Here is a 20,146-nt window from a genome sequence, read left to right as displayed (position 1 = left end):
ATTAGTACAGGATTACCAGGTCCAGGAAAAAGACAAAGCAGTGAGCACTGCCTTTTGTCATTAACTTCCAATGTGCTTAATGAAAACATGGGAGTAAGATTCATAGCTCTAAGTTATCATCTCCTAAAGAACTCTGCACAAAGGATTGAAGGAATAAAAGATCTGAGTACTGATAAAGAATAAAAACAAAAACCAAATAAACAACAAAGAAACAGAGCCAGAGGCACTGAAAGGAGTGGCACGGAATTTAATTTGGAAGGCAGAAAGGTCACACAGCGGAAGGGAGGTCAGTAAATACATGCCTGTTACAAAGTCGTCCTGACACGGAAGGGAGGGGACTTTGCTGGCTCCCCACCAGCACACCCAGTCAGAGCCAGTGATGAGTGTAAATCTGAAGAAAATCCACGTGTCCAACAGGCTGCCACGTCAGAGCTCTTCTCCAGGGGAAATCAAAAAGTGAACCTAAAAGAAAGAAGTGGGAAGGTAAGAGGAAACTTCCAAGGTTTTTTAAAATGTCATATGATACAGACAGTGCTCCCAAAGCCTGAGCAGTATTTAAGCCAGGTTAGAACCAGAATAAAGCAAATGTTTTTCACTGAGCATTTTACACAAATAATCCATAAAAATTAATATTCAAATCTGAATTCCCAGCACACCAAGGTGAAGCTGACTAGGAATCAATAGACATGAGTTCTAACTCCACTCTAGAATTAATCAGCTGCAAGCCTTTCCGTAAGTCCCTCTGTCCTCTCAGGCCTGACTCTTAGAGGTGAGGAGGCAGCCCTTTAGCGTAAAGAACTTCTCTGGGTCTAGAAAGCTAATAAAGCACCAGTTTTGGGCAGGGGAAGAATTCAAGACAGAAAGTAGGGAAAAATTCCCAGTCTCAGATTTAACAAAGGAAATATAGAAGAAATAATTTTTTTTTCATTTAAAGGTAAGTTTATCTTGGGGAAGAATGTGGAGAGTAACACTGAGAAGTGTCCACATGGCTGCCAGATTCAGATGACAATGGGATCTGGAAGCTGTGAGGTGGGACCAGCCCGGCACACAGGGGCTTCCTTTCTCGTGCCTCCAGGAGGGCGGGGCTGTAACACGGGTGCAGTCAGAAAGGAGCCCCCAGCACTAGGGGCTCCAGAGTCTCCAGCCACAGCGCCTATCTTCCTGCAGTGAGCCATAAAAATACTGTAATCTTCTGTGTGTCATGACTCGGAAAAGGCTGGGAAACGCCACCTTTCAGAAGAGTGCGGCTACCCCAGTAGGTAAAAGGGCACCACATTATTGTGTGTTTTGGTTCTGATCTGGAATTTCAGTAACAGAGCTTAGAGAGAAAGACCTTAGACTTCTAGCCAGAGTGCTTTCATTTCACTAACAATGGTATTTAGAGAAATGCTACATAATTGCAAAACATTCCTACAATCAGTGGAATTGTGAGAAATGTGTAGAGAACAAAAACAGGGAACAAAACGTATCCACAATGCCAAACAAGAACAAACAGACCTATTAAAACTCACCTTTCACTCCATCAAATTCTTAAAGCAACAGACTATGAATGAATATGACACCAGTTCTAATGGCCAAAGTGTGAGAGGCCTGGAGAACAGAGCCATTTCACAGAAGAGCTTTGACACACAATTATAAAAAGAAATCCTAGTTTAGTACAAATGTCAAGTTTTGAGATTCTACGATATTAAAACACTTCAATCTAAGACATTAGAGCTGGTCCATCTAGAAGGCAAAAATGACTCGTCTCTTTGATAGTAGTTTTCAGAAGATTCTATTTCCAAAGATCTGCTCCCTTCTTTTAAGGCAAAAATATATTCACCAGGCAGTATGCTAAAAGCATAGGTTCTAGGATTCTTTGAAATGTTAGCTCAGTAAACTTGGACTACTCAACAGCTCAAAAGAATTGTTTCCACTGCTAACCAAGAGATAGTTTCCTCCTCTGATATAAAGACATTCAAAATGGAAGACACCTACTGAGAAAAGTTAGCATGACTTCGTCTATTTCACTCCCACAGAAAAGACAGCACCACTGATCAGTCTATTCTAATCATCTTAAAAGAAAGCAAGGCACTACACAAAGAACTGTTAAAAATGATTACTCCCTGTACAGATACAAAAGATAATGCCAGACAGGGTCACTTCTATTTGGAATCTGTATTCCACTCCAGCACCATCTCTATTCAGACACTAGCACCGACCAGATATATTCAAATACTGATTTTCTTTCAAATCCATCTGTCACCCAATTGAAACTGAAATTAGATAAAATGTGAATCAAAGATCATTCTGTGGAAATTCTAGGTTCAGAGCTCAATTTCAATCACTACGATTTCAGAAGGCACAGATCATATGCTTCTAAAAATGAAAGGAGCTTTAGAGATTAGCTCATCTCACCCTCTCATTTTACAGATGGGGAAACTAACCTGGGAGTCTGACAGATCTGACCAACCTCACAGCCACTAGCCATAGGCGACTATTTAAACTTAGTTAAAATTAAGTAAAATTCAAAATTCAATTCCCCCATCACTAGCTTCATTTCAAATGTTCACAAGCACATGAGCAGACTTTGAACATTTCCATATGGCAGAAAGTCCAGGGTCACCCTCTCTGGATAAAGTCAGTTCTCTTGGCTTTCTCCTGGATCACATCAGAGATGACTGACTTTGCAGAAACATTTGATGTAGCCCAACTTCACCCTTTCCTATCACCCTCTCCTGTTTTTTCCATTTGTAAAAAGGTTTAGTATTTTTAACAAAACCTTATAACAATATGTATACATTACCCAAAAGTCTCTGAACATAACAGACAAGGAAAATAAAACTTTTGAGTCAAAATGTCTGTTAAGTTCCCAGTCAGTCACTTACTAGTCCTAGGGCCTAGAAAAGTCAGGTTAAATTTCACCACGGTTTAATGACCTCACGTGTGTGTAAATGGGGAGACTACCTGTCTACCTGCATCAGAGGGTGGGCCGTGGGAATCACACAGGTTATGTGTGTGGAAGTGTATGTGGAATGGATGCTAGTCCTGCAAGCCTGGTTGTAACTATAATACAGTTTACAAATACTGTTTAATGCTGTAAAAGGTGACCTTGTATAAACATTGCGCATTTTATTATAGACAGTCACACTTTAACTTTCCACCAAATAGATGATGGGAATCTGGTAATATGGATAGAAGCCAACAACTGAAGAAAGAAAGAAAAAAGAGCAAAGCCCAACTGAGGACCTACACAAATAGCCTGATCCTCCTCAAACACAATGGGAACTATCATGAATTCTAGTAATCAGAGGCCTGAACAGCTGCAAGAAACTCTGATGAACATCCAGGCCAATCCCCTAACTGTGCAGAAAGGGAAACTGGGGTGAGGGACAAGCTTATTTGTCCACTTCACAATGCTCGTCTTCCAACTTACTCTCATGTTTATTTTTTCCTTGGCTTCTTTCTTCCACAGCATTTTCCACATGTCTTAGCATCCACATAACTAATGATACAGCTATTTTATATAGCATTTTCTTGCAGTTAAAAATGATTTATTCTGCATACACTCATTCAACAAGCATGCATTGTGACTGTTAGCTGGTGCTAAGCCCTGCGGTCCCAACCCTCAGTGGGTGAGACAGGGAAGTGAATCGATAGTTTCATAACAACGTGGTAAGTGCAGCACTAGAGACATACACTGTGGACCCCCAAGGGCCCCAGAAGAGGCATCTATTAAACATGCAGTTGAAGTTGACTTGGAGTAGGAATCATCAAGCTGTAAAAATGGAGAAAATAACGTGGGAAGTCAGAGCAGCAATGAACTTCGTAAACACAAATCTACTCAATATTCTCTCTCTCTCTCTCTCTCTCTCTCTCTCTCTCTCTCTCTCTCTCTCTCTCGCTGGTAGTTTTAAATGGATCAAATACAAAACAGTCGCCAATTAGAGAGTCATCACCAGTTACAGAGCCATCAATTAGTGTTCTTTAGTAAATACAATAAGCACATTCAAGGTTCTAAGAATAACAGGTAAAGGATTAATCATGCCCTCTGAGGAAAAAAGGAGTCGAAGAAAGACCATACTGTGTATAGCTCAAAATATGTTCTACAAATTTAGAAGAGTTCCCTTTCTGAGAACTTATTTGATGGCTCAACCTAATTCACTATATGATGAAATGTCAAAGAGAAAAAGAAATGTTTCAAAAAGCCCTTCCCAACAAAAAATTAGAGATGATTACCAGTGGGAGATCATGTTGAGAGCAAAAACAGGCCTAGAACAAACCAAAAGGGAGCTCAGGAACTGACAAGATAAGGAAAGAAAATAAGCCCTGCTGCAAGGTCTTTCCTGTGTGACAAGAGCCTTGGGCCACTGAAAGGCTCCAGGCCCTTTAAATCCAACTCAACAGTGCCCACTTCTGGCCAGAATGTAAAGAAATCCCCATCCAGCATCTAAACCCACTTGGACCTCTGCTGCCCTCCTGTGACTGGAAAAAAAGTAGGTTTTATCACAAAGATAGGGGCTTCCTGCCCAAATTCACTTCTCTTATGCTTGGAAGTACAATCTCTCAGGACATGATATGTACATCCACTAGGTGGCAGTATTACCTAAAGAATAATATTTAGACTCCATTCCTAAAATAATTCTCTAGATTATTATACTTTGATTAATTTGAAAAACCAGTGGTAATTATGTGTTTATAAATAGTACTGCTTGTCAGAGTTACGTTCTCCCAGCACTGTGGCCCCCTTGCTCCATCCAGGATTAAACACTATGAACTTCTGAAGACCTCTGAGAGGATGGCCTCCATTGTAAAAACAAAGCAACACTATCAAGGTTTTAACACAAGCATTAGCCAAACAATCTCCACTGGCTAAGCACACTTCCAAGCTCAGGTCTGTGTGCCTGCTTCCCTTCATCCTCTGATCCAGGGCCCAGTCCAGGAAATTTCCTTTCCAGACTGTGACCCAAACTATGTCCCTCTTTTCTTCCATTCCCTTTGGAACACCTGAGATAGTCTGCCATACTTTTTTTTTTTTTTTTAAAGAATTGCACGAAGACATGGAAAAACAAAACAGAAAATAACTACAGAAAGTGTGTAAATTTTTAAATATTCAAATCTGCTGGTTTTAAATGTTACCCCCAAACTCATGCAAGAACAGCACACTCCATGTGTTTGTTCTTTTATATCCAACTTGCCTTGTGCTTGGCAAGCAGGGGGAATGTTCGTCTGTTTTGTTTCACCTTCTGAGTTGGTGTAAACATTGAGAATTCAGTTGGAAACTTTTAAGTGTTGTGTTACATTGCACACAGAACTGAGAGGCACGTAAAAAGGGAGAATAGATGTATGTTAAAAATTAAGAACAGGACAGTAAAGTAGAAGTCAAATAAAAGCTCTCTGTGCGTAGTCCCCAGGGAGAACGTACTCTATAAAATGATTTCACACTGCGGTCTGGGGTTGGAAGACTCTGCTGTCCCTTGGGCCCATAATTCCCAACTGAACAGGGGGCTCTAGGTTGTTAGAATAGTCTGCAGTGCATAGTTCTGCTAAGCCTGCTTTTTTGGTCTCTGTTTTTGTCATAATTTTGAAATACTAAGCTCTCTGCAGCAGAGTCCTCCTCCAATCACAACAGCCATAGGAAATAATTCCCCATGATATGGTATTTCCCTGAGCCCAGCAAACATCCCTGAAATGTTTGTGCTGTCCCTTTCTTAAGCATACACATGACTCATCTAGAAAAAAATAACTTGAAAAATCTAGAATAAGGCAATCAGAAGACTTAGGACCTTTCCAGCAAAATTACTACCAGGAAGCTCAGGAGCTACTCATGATGTTTGTAGGCACAAGGTCAATGTTGGTGGGTTAGTTTTCCAGCTGCACTCAAAGAGTTATCATTGGTCAGACACCCTGCTGCTGCTTCCACACAGTGGCTCCCTCACAACTCCCATAGCACTTTGTTCCCATCTTTAGTGTGGCTTGAACGATGCTGTATTTAACTGCTGTGTGTGCACGTCTTCTCCCCTACTATATGGTAGGAGCCACATTTTACTCTTCTTTGTATTTCCACTAATAAGGCATCGACTAGCACATAGAAATGGCAGAATGGGGAGGGACAACTCAAGTCCTGATCAGTTCTCCAAAGAGTTACAACTGTATTAAGTTGGAAAAAATATATATAAAAAGTGGCTCCCAAACTTTTTCAGTGCAATGAACAACCTGTACCACTATCAAAAATGAAACAGAACTGTTTTTGAGGTAATATCAATAATGAAAAGAATCTATGTAATATAAGTAACTAATTAATTCATGCCAGAAATTAAAGTATAGTCATTGTCACATTATTGCATTCATTTAGTATTGGGTTGGCCAAAAAGTTTGTTTGGTTTTTTCCATAAGATGGCTATAGTAGTGTTTAATTGGCTTTAACTTCAGTCAAAACAATTGTGTTAGACTGTATTGTCACAGCCGTCTATCAGCGTGCATTTAAAAGAAACATCAAAATTGGTGAATTTCTGTGTAGCCATTTTAATATTAAGATGGAAGAAAATACGCAACATTTTCGCCATGTTATGCTTTATTATTTCAAGAAAGGTAAAAATGCAACCGCAATGCAAAAAAAAGATTTATGCAGTGTATGCAGAAGGTGCTGTGACTGATCGGACATGTCAAAAGTGGTTTGCGAAGTTTCATACTAGAATTCCTTGCTGGACAATGCTCCACGGTCAGGTAGGCCAGCTGAAGTTGATAGTGATCAAATCAAAACATTAATTGAGAACAATCAACGTTATACCACACGAGAGACAGCCAATATACTCAAAATATCCAAATCAATAAAATTACTGGTGAAAGAGAAAAGTATCTTTCATTTTACAAAAAAAAAAAAAAAAAACCTACAGACTTCTTGGCCAAACCAGTACACAGTTGCTCTAACTTTTGTGTTGGATTTCTGATCAGCACAGAAATGACAGCTTTCCTAGTGACAGAAAAAAGTTGATCCTGGAATATTCTTCCCCCAAATATGATAACATTTGCTAAGGTTCTCTTTTCTCTACCACCCAGTAAATATAACAACACTAATTTTGTAGTGAAAAGGCAAAGAAAAGAGTACATTCATTCATCAGTAAGCTATGTGGGGTATTGGCACACTACACCAAGAGCACCATTGGAGTAAGGCGCCAATCTGCAACTAGCTATGGCCAGGGAAAGCCATTGGATTATTCTGGACCTCTGTTTCCTTTCTTTTTTTTTAAGATTTTATTTATGTACTTTTAGAGAGAGGGGAAGGGAGGGAGAAAGAGAGGGAAAGAAATGTCAATGTGTGGTTGCCTCTCATGCATCCCCACCTGGACTGCAACCCAGGCATGTGCCCTGACTGGGAATAGAACCAGCAACCCTTTGATTCACAGGCCAGCACTCAATCCACTAAGCCACACAAGCCAGGGCTGGACCTGTTTTCTCATATGTAAAATAAGTGCTGCTATATAGAGTTTGGAAAGCACCCATGTACTTCTTAGAGCTTTCGGATTCTGCATGTAAGGGCGGGATAGAGAGGAAGGCATTCCACACATAAGGAGAGTCCAAGCGAAGAGGACTCTTCAACTTGTCAATGAAAACAACTCCAGTTCCAATGCTGTTTTAATACGGAGAATCTATTTCAGTTTGTTTAGAAAAAAAGAGCTCTGCCCTAGCTGAGTGGCTTAGTTGGTTGGAGCATCATCCCATACACCAAAAGGTTGTGGGTTCAATTCCTGATGAGGGCACATACCTAGGTTTCAGGTTCAAACCCTGATCAGGGTGCATACAGGAGGCAACCAATCGATGTTTCTCACATCAGTGTTTCTCTCTCTCTCTTTCTTTTTCTCTTTCTTTCTCTCTCTCTCTATCCCTTCCCCACCCCCTTCCTCTCCCTCCAAAAATCAATAAACATATCCTCAGATGAGAATTTTAAAAAAAATTTTTTCTAAAAAAAAAAAGAAAAAGGATTAGAAAAGATAACTGCTAAAAAAGGAAAAAATAGCAAATAAAACAACTGGCATCTCATACTATATTCTAAAGTGTTCTCCCAAGCTAATCCAATTTCCCCTTTTATTTCTCCTTTAGCACACATATTAACAAATGGCCACAGTCATTCATTCAGCACATACTGGAAGTCTGTCAGGTGTAAGCACTGTACTAGGTACTATGGAGACAACATCCCAATATTTAAAGCCATCAAAGACCAAAGATCAAAATAAAGCAAAGATCACGGAGAACCAAGATAGCGGCGTAGCTAGACACACTGCGCCTCCTTGCACAACCAGAACTGACAGAAAATCGAAGGGCAAGGAAGTCCGACACCAAGGAGATAAAAAAGAAACATTCATCCAGACCGGTAGGAGGAGCGGAGACGGCAGCCGGGGCAGAGAGGACTCAGGTGGCGTGGTGGGACCGAGACTGGCAGAGTGTGGAACGAAAGGGGCAGGCAGTCTGACCACTAGCAGACCCTGTGGCCCCACATTCTCGTACAGATAAACCGGGAGGAACGGCGGGGAGCGAAGCAGACCGCATAACCCACGGCTCCAGCGCAGCGAAATACAGCCTCAAACCTCTGAGTGAAAACACCCGTGGGGGTTGGGGCGGCAGCAGGAGAGACTCCCAGCCTCACAGGAGAGGTCGTTGGAGAGACCCACAGGGGCCTAGAGCGTGCACAAGCCCACCCACTCAGGAACCAGCACCAGAGGGGGCCAATTTGATTGTGGGTAGCTGAGGGAGTGGCTGAAATCCGGCAGAGAGTGGAGCAGGCACCATTATTCGCTCTGGGCCCCTCCCCCACATACAGCTCACAGCACAGCGACCAGCGTTACCCCGCCCCAGGGAACACCTAAGGCTCCGCCCCTTTAAGTAACAGAAGCACCAAGACAGAGAAAAAAATGGCCCAAATGACAGAACACTTCAAAGCTCCAGAAATAATTCAACTAAGCAGCGAACAGATAGCCAACCTATCAGAGACACAGTTCAAAACACTGGTAATCAAGAAGCTCACAGAATTGGTTGAATTTGGTCGAAAACTAGATGAAAAAATGAAGCCTATGCTAAGAGAAACAAAGGAAAATGTACAGGGAACCAATAGTGATGGGAAGGAAACTGGGACTCAAATCAACAGTGTGGACCAGAAGGAAGAAAGAAACATCCAACCAGAAAAAAATGAAGAAACAAGAATTCGGAAAAATGAGGAGAAGCTTAGGAACCTCCAGGACATCTTGAAACGTTCCAACATCCGAATTATAGGGGTGCCAGAAGGAGAAGAGGAAGAGCAAAAAATCAAAAACTTATTTGAGCAAATAATGAAGGAGAACTTCCCTCATCTGGCAAAGGAAATAGACTTCCAGGAAGTCCAGGAAGTTCAGAGAGTCCCAAAGAAGCTGGATCCAAGGAGGAACACACCAAGGCACATCATAATTACATTACCCAAGATTAAACATAAGGAGAGACTCTTAGAAGCAGCAAGGGATAAGGACACAGTTACCTACAAAGGAGTTCCCATAAGACTGTCGGATGATTTCTCCAAAGAGACCTTACAGGCAAGAAGGGGCTGGCAAGAAGTATTCCAAGTCATGAAAGGCAAGGACCTACATCCAAGATTGCTCTATCCAGCAAAGCTATCATTTAGAATGGAAGGGAAGATAAAGTGCTTCTCAGATAAGGTCAAGTTCAAGGAGTTCATCATCACCAAGCCCTTATTATATGAAATGTTAAAGGGACTTATCTAAGAAAAAGAACAGTATGAATATGAACAGTAAAAATGACAGCAAACTCACAGTTATTAACAACCACACCTAAAACAAAAACAAAAGCAAACTAAGCAAACAACTAGAACAGGAACGGAACCACAGAAATGGAGCTCACATGGAGGGTTATCAACACAGGAGAGGGAGATGGGGGGAAAGTTACAGAGAATAAGTAGCATAAATGATAGGTGGAAAATAGACAGGGGGAAAGTAAGAATAGTGTAGGAAATGTAGAAGCCAAAGAACTTATAAGTATGACCCATGGACATGAACTATAGGGGGGGAATGTGGGAGGGAGGGGGTGGGCAGGATGGAGTGGAGTGGGGGGAGGGGGGAGAATGGGACAACTGTAATAGCATAATCAATAAATATATTCTAAAAAAATAAAATGAAATAAAATAATTAAAAAATTTAAAAAATAAAGCAAAGATCAAAATTTAGATTTGCTTTAAACCACATCTAAAGCAAAACCTACAATTTTTGTCTCTTCCAAGATCTCAGAGTTATTTTCATGGAGCTACTGGTGCAGAAATTTATGTATTAGCCACAGGCAAACTCCCATTTTCTGTTATCTTAATGATTTGCAGAACAGTGGGAAGAGAAGTCAATGACCAAGGGCAGCAGCACTGATGAATCATTATGATATTAATGCATACTTTGCAGACTGATGAAAAATTGTGCAAACATCTTATCGGCAATATTGAAACCTTGCCAACCACACAACCAGGCCCATACAATCTCCATTTCTAAAATCAACATGGTGGGGCAAAGGCTATGATCCCTACTTACATTCTTATAGTCTCCCACTCCTCAATTAGGCAAACAGGAATGAGTCAGCCAACAAAGTTCATGACAACAAGGTGCAAGATGGTGCTGGCAAAGAGAAAATCAGCAAAGGCTCGCTCCGGGGAGATGCCTTGGAAATCCGCTTTGTTCTGTGGGTTGATCTGTATTCTCAGACAAACTGTACAAGGAGCAAAAGACAAAAATTATTATCTAGAAGTATAAAACAAATATGACTGTTAATCAACACACCCACACACACCCTATGACACAGCAATTCCATTCTAACGGAAATGATGCATAAACACATCAAAGGCATGCACAGGAATGAAACCCGTGACAGCCCCAAACTGGAAAGAGTGTAAATCTCTATCAACAGTAACATGGACAAGTTATGGCATATGCACAATAGAACACTATACAGCAATGAAGGGGGGAGGGGGAAATGGAGGAAGGTGGTAAAAAGGTACAGAATTCCAGTTATAAAATAAAGAAGTGGTAGGGATGTAATGTACAGCATGGTGATTATTCTAACACTGTTACATGATATACAGGAAAGTTGTTCAGCAAGTAAATCCTATGAGTTCTAACCACAAGAAGAAAATTCTTTTCCTTTTTTAACTTTTTACAGTATCTATATGAGCAGATAAATGTTAACTGAACCTGTTGTGGTAACTCTTTCACAATATATGTAAATAAAACCATCCTGTTGTATGCCTTAAACTTATACAGCGATGTATGTCATAAAACTGCAGGTGGGGGGAATCAACAAACCAAAAAAAAAAGAACTTCACAACATGGATGAAGTCCACAAACATAATGTTGAACAACACAATCCAGGCACAAAAAATACATGCTGTGTAATTACACTGACCTAAATGTAAAATGAGGCAAAACCAACCTACGGTAATACAAGCCAAGCCAGGAGAGTGGCTGCTATCTTTCACTGGAGGGGTGACAAGTAAGGTGTGAGGTAGAGGCCTCTGGGGTGCCAGTCACGCTCTGGATTGTGATCTGGGTGGCAGCTAGATAGGTGAATTTAAAACTCACCAAGGTGTGCACTTAAGTTTTATGTTCCTCTTTGTTAAAGAAAAAAATACAACCTCTCAGAGTTAGACTAAAAACCAAAGGCTTACTCAGAAAAATTATATATACAACCAAAAAATCTTTAGAACTCTCTTATCGCATAACTAAGTTTACAATTATACCTAGATTGGAAGGTAGTTGAGGCAGTAACAAAGGGGCTGGACTAAATGACACAAAGTTGTAAAACTAATTTTCAACAGTCTGTAAATATTGGACAGCAGAGATTACAAATGTAAGATGCTTATCTGTTAAGGACCTCACAGTTGTAGAAAATCTTTGATCTCAAAGTTCTAGCAGCTGCTCATCTCAAAAAAAGGCAAAAGACCTAAGCTACATTAACTTTGACAGAGAGCTCTCCACTGCCATTCTACACCCTTGAAGATTCCAACGTGATACATTAGCCAGTCACCATTTGACATGAAAAGTGTGCTCCCGGAATACACTTTCCCACAATATCTTTATGCCCATGATACACAATCACACTGCTTAAGAAAACCCAAATTTGCTCCAGGCTAGCATCCATCCCATCACTAACCAAGAAAAGAAAACGAACTGAGATCTAACCCAAAGATCAGAAAACTACCAGACTTCTCCACAGTCCATCACCATAGCAACAGAGTTTTCATTATGCTTAAACGTAAACACTGTAGAAGCACCACTGATCTTTTCAAGCACCTGGACACTTCAAAATATGAAGGACACTGACTGAAGCAAGGGCAACCGATTAAAATCCTGCTGTGGATGGAGTACAGACTGGTTCATGCATTTCCAAGAGCAGCTAGCAATATCTATTAACATTTAAAATGTTTTTACCTTTTGACTAAGGAATTTATCTTATAGAACAATGATATTCTGACAGCACGTTTGTAAAGCTGAAAAAAAATGAGAAAGTCCAAATGTCATCAAGAGGATTATTTAAATAAATTACACTACGTACATGCATGAAACCCATGCAATCATTCAAAAGAATGATTTAAATGTCTCTAGGTTGACAGTAAAGATACCCAAGACATATTACATGGAACAAAGCAAAAAAATTATTCCATTCTATATCCCTCCCTCTAAAAAATGTGTGTTTGTGTGGAGAGGGAGAGAATTATTTTCTCATTTATTTTAGTTAGACTCAAGGAAAATCTGGAGAAATATAGACAGTAAACAATTAATAGTGGCTATTGGGGTACAGCACAGGGTAGTGTTTCAGGAAATATGAGGAAACAAAAAGAGAAGCTCCCCATGGAGGTGGTAAAACAATAAACTGATATGTTATCATTATCATGATCACAGTAACCCCAGTTATTGAGATGACAACATGAGTCGGCGTCCTGATGAGATGCAAAGGACCCTGGAGGTCATAAAGACCAACACTCCGTTTATGCATAAAACACCCAAGAGGCGGTAGGGGTGGGCGTGCTAGGGGGAGGCTGTATAAATCACCAGGGAATCTTTCCAAAGTATGCTCACCATTCCAGAATCTGATAAGCCACGCCTAGCTGGAGAAACCTTCTGGAGTCTACTGATAGGGGTGTCATATCCCTTGGATGCACTGGGGTACACGGAAGGCAAAGCACACCTGTTCAAAAAGCTCCTCTAGCAATGATCTTTCTCTAACCACTTCCAAAGTTGGAATCTTCCACCTCCTGAGGCAGCCTCTCCATTTTAGCTGTTCTAATTTAACCTAGCTCCTTAAATGTTTATTCATTCAGCAAAATATTAAGTGAGCATCTATTATGTCATGCATTATCCCAGGTGCTAAGAATATGACACCGAACTAGACAGATTAAGAGTCTGGCTCAAGGAACTTACACTCCAGTGGGGAGAAACATAATAAATAAATAAACAAACAAGGAAATACCACACAGTAATATGTGCTATGAAGAAAATAAAACAAGGTAATAACTGAGTGACTGGGAAGCTACTGAGTATTTACTTTTTTATCTGGTGGTCACAAACCTCTCCAAGAAGGTGCTATTTAAGACCAAACTTTGAAAAACAGGAACCAACCACGCAAAGATCTAGGGACAGAGCATTCCAGGGAGCAAGAACAATCCTGACATGTTGTTGGTATAATAGGTAAGACTGACCTGACTACAGTGATCAAAGGCAAGAGCTGAGTGGCTAGGTGGGAAGGTTTTGTTTGGAGTTGCATATCAGACATCAAGTGGAGATGTCAAGTGGGCAACTGGATTTACTGATTTAAAATTCAGGGAACAGGTCAGAACTACAAATATAAATGTGGTAGTTGTAGTTATACAGACATTATTTAAATTCACCTATAAAACAAAATACAGAGAAGAGAAGATGTCAAGAACCATGACCTCTGACAGAGAAGCACTCAGCACAAACAGTAGGGAGGAAAGACCAATGTGGTGAGAAGGAACAAGATGAGTGCAGCTCAGTAACAGCTTCAGGAAAAAAGTACTCCACACACAGGGAAGCTGCCAACTGTTAAATGCTAAATATTGCCGAGCATTCAGGTAAGATGAGGTAGATGGCCATTAGATCTGGCAAGAGTAGTTTCACTTGGTGGAAAAAGACCACCACCAAGAGGTTGGTTAAGGAATGAATGGAAAATAAGAAACAGCAACTAGACTATTCTTTCTAGGAGTCTGGGATGAGAGAGAAAAAAGAAATGGAATGAGAGCAGGAGGGGCACCTAGGGTCAAATGAAATTTTTTTAATTAAACAATATTAGAGCATGTTTGTATGATGAAAATACGGAGAAATTAATGATGCAGAATGGAAGGATGACTGCAGAAGCAGAGTCCCTGAGTGAGCAAGAAGACTGAATCCTCTGTACAAGCAAAGGAGCTGGCCTTTGATCAGAAAGGGACACATCATCCACCATTGTGGGGAGTCAGTCAAAGAGTCGGGATACAAGTACAGGTGGGCTCCTGATGCCCTGGTGGGAAGACGAGAGGATTCCTGTCTCCTTTTGTAGTGAAAAAATGAAGCGAGATCATCAACTGAGAATAAAAGAAAAGAGGAAATACAGAAGAGTGAAGAGAAAAGTTATAAAAAGCATATTTTAGAAAAGCAAACACACCAGGGAAGTATATAGGACTACTGGGCAGGGCTGAGTGCCCATTTACGTTCCTATGTGCACCAATACTTAACCATCGCAGCACCATATCCATATTTACTTGTCTGTATCTCCCACTACATTATAAACATCATGAGAATAGAGACCATGCCCTGGGTGGTATAGCTCAGTGGAATGAGCACCAGCCTGCGAACCAAAGGGTTGCTCGTTTCATTCCCAGTCAGAGCACATTCCTGGGTTGCAGGCCAGGTCCCCAGTGGGGAGTGGGTGAGAAGCAACCACACATTGATGTTTCTCTCCCTCTCTCTCCCTCCCTTCCCCTGCCTATATATATATATCAGTTGTGTTTCTCAGTTGAATCCTCAGTTTCTTGGCAGAGAACATGGCACATAATTTCTCAGTGTTTCTTAAATTACTATGGGCATGCTCACAATTTAACATATATAGTGATAAGCACTGAAGATACAGAGATGAAAAGACAGCCCTTACCCTCAAGGGACTCACTTTCAGAGGGAAGATGGACATGCAAACCAAACAGTATCAAAGTGCCATCTATCTATGTATATTCCCTCCCTCCCTTTCTCTCTCTTTCTCTCTCTCTCTCTCTCTCTCTCTCTCTCTCTCTCACACACACACACACACACACACACACACACACACAATGAAACAGGAATATAGAAGAAAAGATATCTATGCTTAGTGAGTCAGAGAAGGATTCCAAAAGGAAGTAGCACTTGAGCTGAGATGTCTAAGAAGTGAAGGAATTTTCCAGACAGTCAAGCAAAGGTAAAATAGCTTGAGATGTTCAGAGAAAAACAAGTTAACTCAGTAATGCTAGAGGATAAAGTACAAGAGGCAAAGGCAAAAGATGAAGCTAGAGGTATGAACAGGACCATGTCATGATGAAACCTATATACCATGCAAAAAAAATGTGATTTTTATTTGGGAACCACACAATCAGATTTTCAAGTCAAAACAAGCCTGCAAAGACAGTGGGAGATGGACTAGAGGCTGGGAGATCAGTGCAAAAGCTTACAGTAGTCTGAACACATGCCTGTGTCAACCCAGCATAAAGAGGTAGCAACAGATCTGAAACTGATTTAGAGTACTAGCAGGCACAAGGTTGGCAAACTTCAATCTCTTGTATAGCAGTTATGAGAGATAATATAAAGGCCCATAAAGCTGAGGGATAATTCCAAAAAAAATGTTGGCCTATAGTCCACACAGCCCTACCACTCCCAGAAAACATCTGGATTAGGCCTCCTTGCCTTTCAAATCAGACTGCTTTTGTATTCGTAAACTAGGGGAAACAAAACTATTTTTTTAATCCAAAATTGTTTCATATAGATCACAGAATAGGCCAAAGTTGTGAAACTTTAAAAGATTTTAAACTTTAAAGATTATTTCAAGATCAGACTTATTTCAAGGACAGTCTTAATGTTTTCCATTTATCCCTCCTACACAGCACTTTAAATGAGCAGAAAGAGGGGTTTCAGTTAGGTAAAAAAGGAAAGAAGGGCTGCCAACCCTGGAATGTCAGTCTGAAAAAGGGACAGATGCCCTCCTCTAGAGGTATCTAACCACAAGATAAACGGTCAACTGCTGAGGATGTTTGAAATCTGTAGTAAAGAAAAATATATTCTACCTCTGGTTCCTTTCAATGCCTACTACACTATACACTGATAAAAAAAAAATTTCTCAATGGCAATTTTTTTGAAAATTTCTGAATCCTTCTTGAAACAATGGGTAGGTCTCCAAGGCATAAGTTAATAGAAGAAAACAGACCATTTTCATCAGGCCCAAATAATACCAGTCTTTTTTAAAGTGTGGGAGCATTCTATACTGGTCTAAAATGTATCGATCAATTTTCAAAGAATACTTGCAAATGCTAAATAAACACATCCAGAAGGAATGGAAGAGGACAGACTGCCGAAAAGAAATTAGGGAACCAGACTAAATAACTTTTCCTTCCAATTGATCCTATATGCTAACACCAATTTTCAGTCTCTCCCCTTCTCAGAACCAACTGTATGGGAAATATATTTGGCAATAATAACCTCGAACAAGGGTTTGAACGCCAAAATACATAAAGAACTCACATGACTCCACACCAAGAACACAAACAATCAATTAAAAAATGGGCAAAGGACCTGAACAGATACTTCTCCAAGCAGGACATACACAGGGCCCAGAGACATACGAAATGATCAGTATCACTAGCTATCAGAGAGATGCAAATTAAAACCACAATGAGATATCACTTCACACTGGTGAGAATGGCCATCATAAACAAATCAACAAACAACAAGTGCTGGTGAGGTTGTAGAGAAAAGGGAACCCTAGTTGCACTGTTGGTGGGAATGCAGACTGGTACAGCCACTGTGGAAAACAGTATGGAATTTCCTCAAAATACTAAAAATGGAACTGTCTTTTGACTCAGCAATTCCACTGCTGGGATTATAACCTAAGAATCCTGAAACACCAATTCAAAAGAACCTATACACCCCAATGTTCATAGCAGCGTGATTTACAATTGCCAAGTGCTGGAAACAAACTAAGTGCCCATTAGTAAATGAGTGGATCAAAAAAACATGGCACATTTATACAATGGAATACTATGCAGCAGAAAGGAACTCCCACCCTTCCTAACAGCATGGATGGAACTGAAGAGCATTATGCTAAGTGAAATAAACCAGGTGGTGAAAGACAAATACCATATGATCTCACCTATAAGTGGAACCTAATCAACAAAACAAAACAAACAAATGAGCAAAACGGAACCAGAGATATGGAAATAAAGAACAAACTGGCAGTAACCAGAGGGGACAGGGGAAAAGGATAACAGGAGAAAGAAGGGGAAGGGTCAAGTCCTCCATGTATAAAGGACACATGGAAAAAGACAACAGGGAAGGTGGACTGAATGTTTGAGGTGGGGGGGTTGGGCAGTGGGAGAGTAATGGGGTGGGGGTGGGGGGAATGGGGACAACTGTAATTGAACAACAATTTTTTTAAAAAAGAAAAAAAGTCTCTCCCTTACTCAAATTAAAAAAAAAAAAAAACAAAAAAAAAAAAACCCTTAGATGCTTTCCTATTACCTACAGGATAAAATTCAAATTCCTTGGCCTGACACTCAAAGCTCTAGCATGCAGTACAACAACCAACCAACATCTCCTATGATTCCCTTTCTCAGCCAAACTGACCTCCTCCCTCCTCTTCTAAGAGGAAACATACCGCAGGGAAGTTAGAATCTCCAGCACCATAAATAGGTACAAGGCTTCCCTTCCCGACAATCTGAACAAAGGATAAACTTCAAATACAAATTTCCCCTTAAAACTAGTCTCCTAGGCTAACAAATGACAGAGGAAGTAAGGTCAATACTGTCAAAAAGTAATGTAAATGACACCCTTCTGTGGTAACTATGAATTGTCATTGTCATGAATCCTTCCTTTTCCTAAAGGTACTTTCATTCTGTGGCCCAATTACCTGTTATCTAACAGCTTTGGAAATCCTGATTCCCCCAAGTAGACTCCACTGTCGGCATTGCCCTTGATCCATCCATCCACCTCTCGTTGGAGAGGGAAGGGAATCTGTCAATTCTCCTTTAGCCACAACAGCCTCAAAAACAGGACTTGGCATAAGGAAAAGTTTTTTGCTCAAAAAATCTTCTGGTTTTAGCACACTAATAACCTACAACTCTAGTCCACACCCACTCCAGCGAACCACAGGCTTCCACATAGCCCTGAGGTGTCATTTTAACCCTAGAAGCTGATGAAGTCAGGGTGATTTCAGTATGGAGATGTCTTCTTTTTTTAGAGTCAGATTTGGGCCCTGCTTCTCAAGATTCCTTTTCCTGTCTGGCTAATAGAAATTTCCTGTGTGAACAGTTTGAGGGAAGGGGAGGGAGAGCCTTTAGCAAAGAGGGTAGGGTGTCTGGTACATCTGATGATGGCACCACATCAACTCCTGAAGGCCAAAATGCTGCCTCAGGGAAAAGGCTCTTGGTCATCTAAGTCAAAATTCAAAGATAATGAAATACCCATCCGATCAACAGGCTAACTCTGCAACTCCAGACCAGGCTAGTTCACAAGTCATCAAATCCTTAGGTTTATTTTAAGTTCTGAGAAAGAGAGAAGGTAGAATGTATCTGAATGTATCTGAACTAGCAATTTCAATGCATATAAAGCATTCAATAGATCCATAATTTAAAGCTGTAATGAAGTCTCCACTGTAAATGAAGTCTCCAGACCATTTTACAGCTATATTTTTGTCTGTGTCCCAACCAGACTGTAAACTAGTGTTGGACAGGAAACATATATTTGATGTATCCCCAAAGCTTTTGGAGGAACAATGTGATTAGATTCAAAATACAACTGATAGCCTGAATCACAATGGTCATGCTGGGAAAAAAAGAAAAACAAAAAACCATGAATCCTAGCAAGTTTTTAAAGTCATAGAGCAGGCGATACCAGTGACTGGCAAGATCCACATAGTGACCACCTATAAAATAGACTAGCTAACACTCCCTGACACAACTGACTCGGTATTCATTGAATCCCTGTTGAGCAAGAAAAGGTCAGATTTTTTGGCAAAAATTTATGGGAACAGTCGGCTCTCATTAAATATGGCAGTCTCCAACGTATCAAACGCCAGGAATCAAAAATAATAAAACTAAAACAGAACTATGTGAAAAACTGAGTTCAGGATAATGAAATAACATCTTCATCCACAAGAAGGTAAGAACAGCTAAAAGCCAGTCAGGCAAAGGATGATTCAACCAGCAAAGCTCCCATATTTATATTTCTTACACTGTTCATTGAAACGTTTCACCGGAGGTTAGTAATGATTGGGCCAAGGTGAAAAATGCTTCTGAATTGGGTTTTCCATTTTAAAAGTCTACCAACTTCCAAAGGGTGTTAAAGTGAAAGTTGAAATTGGAGTTTTCCCTGGACCAATATGAAGTGAAGCGGATCTCCAGGTTGAGCAGAAACATTAAGGTAGTTTCTTTACAGATTTAATTCCAGCTTCTAGGCGGTTGCTTGGTATTTGGTATGTGACAACCTTTTGGAGCATATTCACAAAAGGAGGTCAATGCAGGCTCCTCTGATAACTTCACGAGGCGGTGATCTGATATAAAGAGTATTGTGAGAATAAAAGCAGCGCACCAAAGTAACACATTATTACTGAGATTACTTATAGAATCATTACCCGCTAGGATGAAGCTCCCCACACAAGAGATGAAGCCCGAGAGGAAAGAGTTGAAGGGGAAGGTCCCCACGAGGAGACAATAACCGAACTGCAGCGCCCCGGTCAGCAGTATATACAGGAGGTACGCGTCCAGCAACTTCAGACGCTGAGGAGTGGTGCTCAAGTACTCTTCTAAGAACCGCGAGACGACGGACATGACTGAGGCCGACATGACTACGAGAAAGATAGGCCAACCTGCGCCCAGCTAAGTCCTACAGGACTTTACCACGACAACGGATGTGGCGTT

The 20,146-nt window shown here is 40.6% G+C and overlaps 1 protein-coding gene across 1 annotated transcript; it reads right to left on the bottom strand.

The window, feature by feature from the left end:
* Positions 1 to 230: 230 nt before the first annotated feature.
* DAD1 (defender against cell death 1) lies at positions 231 to 20,146 on the bottom strand. Its single transcript, XM_024557049.4, has 3 exons — positions 19,861 to 20,146; positions 10,536 to 10,710; positions 231 to 462 (listed from the first exon to the last, which is right to left on the bottom strand). Exons 1-2 carry the CDS (start codon positions 20,069 to 20,071, stop codon positions 10,580 to 10,582), a joined length of 342 nt encoding a protein of 113 aa, XP_024412817.1. The 5' UTR covers positions 20,072 to 20,146; the 3' UTR covers positions 231 to 462; positions 10,536 to 10,579.

This window comes from Desmodus rotundus, chromosome 7, assembly GCF_022682495.2.
Source record: "Desmodus rotundus isolate HL8 chromosome 7, HLdesRot8A.1, whole genome shotgun sequence".
Taxonomy (NCBI): Eukaryota; Metazoa; Chordata; class Mammalia; order Chiroptera; family Phyllostomidae; genus Desmodus; species Desmodus rotundus.
Note: the sequence above shows the minus strand (reverse complement) of the source record. Positions and strands in the feature narration are given on the sequence as shown.

What these genes read in the sequence shown, in the direction of transcription:
- DAD1 (XM_024557049.4), bottom strand. Translation starts at nt 20,071, where the DNA reads ATGTCGGCCTCAGTCATGTCCGTCGTCTCGCGGTTCTTAGAAGAGTAC. An exon ending in GGGGAGCTTCATCCTAGCGG is followed by an intron (nt 10,711 to 19,860) that starts GTAATGATTCTA and finishes CTCCTTGTACAG; the next exon opens with TTTGTCTGAGAATACAGATC.